Below are 6,834 nucleotides of genomic sequence, written 5' to 3'. Positions count from 1 at the left end.
AGGGAACTAGATTTCTGCATGCCGCAACTAAAGGTCCTGTATGCCACAACTCAGACCTGGTCCAGCCACATTAAATAAATAGCACTGGGAGTACTTTTTAAACTCAGAACAGCCACACAATTTGACTTACATATTTAAGAGACCTATCAACTGGCTGTGGAGGACGGGTTTGGGGGCACGGGATGAGGAAAGAGATGAATGAAGTCTTTGAAAAACTGAGCCACAGGGGACAGTGGTATTCCTGGCCACTGGGGAGCAGACCAGGTTGTGGAGGAAGTGAGTTCAGTTTTGGACATTTGCTTCCAAGCGGCTTGTGGGACATCCTCACAGAGGAGTCCTTGCTGCAGAAAAGTTCACGGGGCATCTCTGAGCGAATCAGACCAGACAGACTAACGTTTGAAGGATGAGGGGAGAGAAGGGGGCTGCAGAGAGTTCCCACCAAGGACCAGGGGAAGGGCAGTGAAGATGCTAGAGGGAGGCGGAAGAGGCTGAGGTGCCAGGGGGCGGCTGAGGCAGCTTCTTCCAGAGCCTCTGGGTGTGACTGACTGGAACCAGCCCTGGGGTGGGGAGAAGGAATCAGGATGTCTTGTACTTCCTCCTTCAGCTGCAGTCAGCCCAGGTGGCTCCTGGATGAAATTCCTCGTGTGTCACTACTCGGGAGGCCCCCTTCGTGCCTGGAGAAGGTGTATGCTGGGGAGTGCAAATTCCAGGAAGAACTGAGCCCCAAGAGAGGGTTCACCCTGGGGTGGGTGGCGGAGGCTCGGTTTACCAGCTGAGATGGCCCTGGCTGTGTCCCAGGTGTTCAAGAGAGCACCCCCGCCCATCCTCTCCGTCCTTGTCCCCCCAGTTGCCCGCCCTCTGCCCCGCATCCTCCTCTCAGCCCCTGTAATTACACTGCTTCCCCACGCATGCTTGCTGCCATTCCTTGGCTTCCGGGGACCTCGAAGGATGAGAGGTAGGAGTCCCTGTTATTAGGGTTCGCTGCAGGGTGTGTATGAAGGGGGACATGAAAACAAGGGTGGGGTGAGCAAGGTCTAGGTCATCGATAGAGCCTGGGTGGCTGGGTCCTGAGCTGAGGGACTAAAATGAGGGACGCCACCATCAGCGGTTACACACCAGCCGTGGCCTTCCAGACGGGTTTGACCAGTCAGGTTTGGATGCAGTTCCTTGTGTGACAGGGCCGGCCCCTCCTCAGAGATCAGCCTCCACCACTCCCTCCTCCCCTATAAAGCCTCTTAGGGCTCCCAGACTCCCAGACTCAGGTGACCCCTGACTTTGGGGGCCAGGAGATAGCCAAGATGCTCAACTGGAAACTCCTGGGGATCTTGGTCCTTTGCCTGTTTGCTGGAGGTGAGCTGGGAACAGAGGCCCGGAGTATGATTTGGGGTGATGTGGGACAGTCAGGATGAGGCGAGGCCAAGATGGATGCGTAAGGACAGGGAGATTCTAGGAGATCCTGGGAGATGCATGTGAGGGGAAGAGTTAAGGGGATGGAGGTGATGTGAGTAGGTTCATTTTAGCACAGAATAAACTGCTGGTTTGGCTTTAGCTCCATGTGGCGATTTAGATCAGCATTCAGGGGTGCAGGCAAGTGTTCATCAGAGCTGGGGTCTCTGTTATGGGGGAGAAGGTTATTGTAGAGATGGGGTCTGGGTGCTACATGGGGCCTGGGTATAGATAGTTTTGGACCTCAGACATGTATAGGGGTCCTGCCAGTGGTGTGTCCCAAACAGGGTTGGATGGAGTTTATAGTGGGGGAAGGGAGGTCATGTCAGTTTAAAGTTGGTTCAGTCAGTAGTTCAGGACAGGGTTTCATATCATTTTAAGATCATGTTGGTATTCTGCGAATGTGTGGAGAGTTACTTTCGAGTTTTGTTTGTAGAATCAGCTCAGGCCGTGGTCCATCACAGAGAGGTGATGCTCCCGGGGTCCTAGCTGCTGGGAGAGGGGGGACCCTCACAACCTCTTACCTTCCTTCTTCTTCCTCTACAGGCATCTCAGGCAGTGGAGACCACCCTTCCCCCTCATCCAGAGAGATCTCAGAGGAGGAGGGCCCTCCACCATTGCCTCAGGGCCCCCCAATCCCTGGTGACCCCTGGCCAGGGGCACCCCCTCTCTTTGAGGATCCTCCACCTCCAGGCCCCAATCGTCCCTGGAGAGACCTGCCTGATTCTGGAGTCTGGCCTCCTGAACCCCCTAGAACTGATCCCCCTCAACCTCCTCGGCCTGACGACCCCTGGCCCGCAGGACCCCAGCCTCCAGAAAACCCCTGGCCACCTGCCCCTGAGGTGGACCACAGATCTCACGGGGAGCCAGACCTTGACCCACCCAGGGAGGAGTACAGATAACGGGCCCCCAGAGGCATCCTGGACCTCTGCTCTCAAACCCGTTTCTACCCTTCTGACTCCCCTTGAATTCTCCCCAATTTAGCGTTGACTCCTTAATTCCTTTCCTCATTCCTTCAGTTTTATTCTGAAGATGTTGTGCATATTTTCTGTCCCCTCTTGAGATCGGTATTTAAGCCCCACTTTCCCTCTCCTTTTTTCTCTGACAGCAGAACATCCCTACCTCCACCTCCCACCTCTTCTTCCCCACCCTTGGAACTCAGGAGCAGGGCTGGCAGCACTATGTTCTCTCTGCTGCCACCTGGTGGCCAACCACTGGGAACTGTCAGGAGCTGATGATGCTTCCATGAAATGGAAAAATAAAATACCATAATTTCTTAATTTTGACTCTAGGTTGCTTCTTTGCCAATGAGCAGGTCTTTGAATGTTCAGATGCATTTGTCACAGGCACAAAGCTACAGAGATCTGGAAGTCATCTGAGTTCCTGTCTTGCCCATATGCATAAGGATGGGGACTCAGCAGGAGGAAGGTTGGAAATGCAACTATCAAGAGTAACAAGGAAATTCAGACCCATTCTGAGATCCCTATTTTGGAGAATGAGAAACCAAGTTAAGTCTCTCTTTAATTAGCTGACGGTTTGCCTACTCTGAGTGAACATGATAACTCTCCATGGGCTTTCATGGGCAGGACCAGGTTTTAATGAGGATCAATTTCCACAAACGTATGTATTCCTTCCTAAAATGAATTTTCTTGAGAACTGTGTTTTCCATGTACCTCTATTAACTGTTCTCCCACTAGACAGAGGAAGGCTGAGCTCTCTCAACTGCTGTGAACTGGACCACAGTGCTCTTTCTGGAGCTGGTAAATGAAGTCAATGGAAAACAAGAACCAGCCCTTTCCATCTCATTAAGAGATGTGTTTTCAGTAAAATTTACTTTTTCGTTTAATCACTGTCAATATTTGTTCAGTTCAGTTCAGTTACTGAGTCGTGTCCGGCTCTTTGCAACCCCATGGACTGCAGCAAGCCAACTTCCAGAGCTTGCTCAAACTCATGTCCATTGAATTGATGATGCCATCCAGCCATCTCATCCTCTGTCGTCCCCTTCTCCTCCTGCCCCCAATCCCTCCCAGCATCAGGGTCTTTTCAAATGAGTCAGTTCTTCGCATCATGTGGCCAGAGTACCAGAGTTTCAGCTTCAGCATCAGTCCGTCCAATGAATATTCGGGACTGATTTCCTTTAGGATTGACTGGTTTGATCTCCTTGCTGTCCAAGGGACTCTCAAGAGTCTTCTCCAACACCACAGTTCAAAAGCATCAATTCTTTGGTGCTCAGCTTTCTTTAGAGTCCAACTCTCACATCCATACATGACCACTGGAAAAACTATGGCTTTGACTAGTCAGACCTTTGTCAGCAGAGTAATGTCTCTGCTTATTAATATGCTGTCTATGTTGGTCATAGCTTTTCTTCCAAGGAGGAAGAGTCTTTTAATTTCATAAAAATTGTTGTAGTTTTGATCAGTTGCATCTTTTAATAATTGTAATTTTAAATCCAGGACAGAGTAATTGTTTTTAATACTTATAGTCTTATGGTCACACAAAGTAAATTTAAATTTATGTACATATTTTTGTTAGAGATATACAATAAAAGACTTTCCCCAAATACACTAAAATACAAAAAAAGTGATGCGATGGAGAAAAAAATATAGGGAAATGAAATGGGAAGAGGAACTAGAAAGACAAATGAGGTAAATTTGCTGACTGGCTAATGGATTTGTTCACTTATGTAAAGGGTGTTAATGAACATGAAAGGGCTCTGTGTTATATTCCATCCACTAGATTTAAAAGAGTGATATGACTTTCTAAATATATAAGTATTTACAATTCCCCAGAAAGTGTGTCCTTTCAAGTATTTAAACTTAAGATTAAAAATCTTAGTTGTTGACTTTAAAATGTGTAAAGGGTACATAGTTTCCCCAAATTCTTTCAGAGTGTATCTGAGCAGGAAAGCTGGAAGTGGTGGGGCCTAGAGATCCCAATGGCCTAGGGTCAGTCAAGTGGCTGGCTGTGTGGGATTGAAGAGGGGCTGAGAGAAATGAGGGCCCCCTGGCTTTAAAATCCACCCCTTAGGACTCAGTTTGCTTATGTGATAACTCCCATCAAAACCTACATGTGATTGATTTGAAAAACAAAAACAAACAACAAAAGACCATCTAAATTGAGAATTTGGAAATAATCTTAAAACTGGTAAGGACAGTAGAGGTTGAGTGTGTAATTTAATAAGCTTCAAAGTAGACTAGATTCAACCATTACCTAATACTCTCAATATATCCTCCAATGTTAGGTGCCACATGGTAATACAAGGAATAAAAATATACAGTTCCCACTCTCAGGAAGCCAAAATCAGGGGAGACAGAATCTACATGCAAAGTTAAATAACAATGTCACAGACTGGAAGGGTGCACTAACTTCATAATTACATGAGTAAACATCATAGTAAAAAGCCTTGGCAGTAAACGCCATGAGTTCATAAGAGAGTCGCCCTGGAGCAGCTGGAGTAGTCAGGGGAGGCTTCCAAGAGGAGGCCCCGAGCGGGGCGCGGCAGGAAGGCCTGGTGCCAGAAGGGACGACCCGCCAGGAAGGGGCGGACGCGGGAGCAGGCGCGGAAGCTCGGGGCTCGCAGCCCCACGCCCACTCGCTCCAGGCCCCGCGCTGAGCCTCTGCCCGCGTGCGTGCTGTTTCCGCCGCCTGGAATAGTCCTCCTCTCCGCACCGAGGCGCGTTTATCTTCCGCGACGCCTCTCCCGCGCTGCTCCCCACCCTCACCAGCTAAGTCATGCGGTGCAGGTGTGCCTGGAACGGATCTCAGCGGGCAGTGTTTATTGCCAGCTCCCCTCCCCTCCCAGGCTGTGAGGCCCTTGGGCAGAGACTGTGCCGCGCATTCCTTCTCGGCCCGTTTTGGTGCCTACTGCAGTGCGCTGTCACCGTCAGCAGCCCACCTGTGCCTGGAAACCTTTCTCCCCGACATCGTTCGCTCTCCCACCCCGCAGCCCTTAATGGATGACAGACAAACACAGGGGTATCAGTACTCTAGTCTTCTGCGCCCTGGTCGCCACCCCCCCGCCCCCCCCGTCAGGCTTCGCTTGGTTCCACGCAGTTGCTTGGCCTTCTTCCCTTCCTGGCCCCACTTTCCCACTCCCTTTCCCTCCTCCCCACCCTTATAATTTTGCTTTATTTTTTGGCTGAGCAGCCAGTCCTGTGGGATCTTATTTCCCCCACCTAGGATGGAACCTAGCAAGGGGATCCAACCAGTCCATCCTAAAGGAAATCAGTCCTGAATCTTCATTGGAAGGACTGATACTGAAGCTGAAACTCCAATACTCTGGCCACCTGATGCGAAGAGCTGACTCATTGGAAAAGACCCTGATGCTGGGAAAGATTGAAGGCAGGAGGAGAAGGGGACAACAGAGGATGAGATGATTGGATGGCATCACCGACTTGATGGACATGAGTTTGAGCAAGCTCTGGGAATTGGTGATAGACAGGGAGGCCTGGCATGCTGCAGTCTGTGGGGCTGCAAAGAGTCGAACTGTGCCCCTTACAGTGAAAGCGGGGAGTCTTAACTACTGGACCACCAGGAAGTCCCCATAACTGTTCAATAAATCCCTTTTACTTGAATTTTTGTTTTAGGATTTGCTTCTGGGACATCCGACCTGAGACACTAAGTAAGGTTTGCTACAAATCCTTGCAGCTACTTTTTACTGCGCATGTGCAGTAGGGGCACTATTCCCCGAGGCTACAGATTAAGCTCTCACTTGATTTGCACAATAACCCTATTGTTATCACCATTTCTCAGAAGAGAGAAACAAAGGCCCAGAGAGGTACAGCAAGTCATGCAAAGTCACACTGTGGTGGGGGTGGGGGCGGGTTGGGGGAAGTGGCAAAACTGGGATTTGAACTGAGGTCTGTCCTGATTTTATCCCATCTCTTTAGTCATCTGTCTAACTCCCTGGGACTGCATGAACACTTAATATATTGTATTAGGGTTCTCCACAGAAACAAAACCAATAGAATACACATGTGAAGTGAAAGTTGCTCAGCTGCATCTGACTCTTTGTGACCCCATGGACTGTAGCCCGCCAGGTTCCTCTCTCTACAGAATTCTCCAGGCAAGAATACCGGAGTGGATTGCCATTTCCTTCTCCAGAGGATCTTCCCGACACAGGGATCTTCCCTGGGGGATTGAACTCAGGTCTCCTGCAACAGGGAGATTTACTACAGGAATTGTCTCTTCAGATTATGAAGGCTGAGAACGCCCATGATCCGCCGTCTGCAAGCTGGAGAACCAGGAGAGCCAGTGGAGCAATTTAATCCCAGTCTGAAGGCCTGAGAACCAGGGCAGCCAATGGTTTTAAGTCCCAGTATGAGCGCAGAGGCCCAAGAATCAAGGGGTTGATGGGGGTAAATCCCAGTCTGAGTCCAAAGACCAAGA

At 49.8% G+C, this 6,834-nt stretch overlaps 1 protein-coding gene across 1 annotated transcript; it reads left to right on the top strand.

The window, feature by feature from the left end:
* Positions 1,224-2,726, top strand: PSORS1C2 (psoriasis susceptibility 1 candidate 2). Its single transcript, XM_005701707.3, has 2 exons — positions 1,224-1,350; positions 1,993-2,726. The coding sequence occupies exons 1-2, from the start codon at positions 1,299-1,301 to the stop codon at positions 2,346-2,348; spliced, it is 408 nt and encodes a 135-aa protein (XP_005701764.2). The 5' UTR covers positions 1,224-1,298; the 3' UTR covers positions 2,349-2,726.

This window comes from Capra hircus, chromosome 23 (assembly GCF_001704415.2).
Source record: "Capra hircus breed San Clemente chromosome 23, ASM170441v1, whole genome shotgun sequence".
Taxonomy (NCBI): domain Eukaryota; kingdom Metazoa; phylum Chordata; class Mammalia; order Artiodactyla; family Bovidae; genus Capra; species Capra hircus.
Note: the sequence above shows the minus strand (reverse complement) of the source record. Positions and strands in the feature narration are given on the sequence as shown.

Bases quoted from the DNA above. Each gene is read 5' to 3' on its own strand.
- PSORS1C2 (XM_005701707.3), top strand. From the start codon at position 1,299: ATGCTCAACTGGAAACTCCTGGGGATCTTGGTCCTTTGCCTGTTTGCT. The intron at 1,351-1,992 runs GTGAGCTGGGAA...CTTCCTCTACAG, and splicing joins CCTTTGCCTGTTTGCTGGAG to GCATCTCAGGCAGTGGAGAC.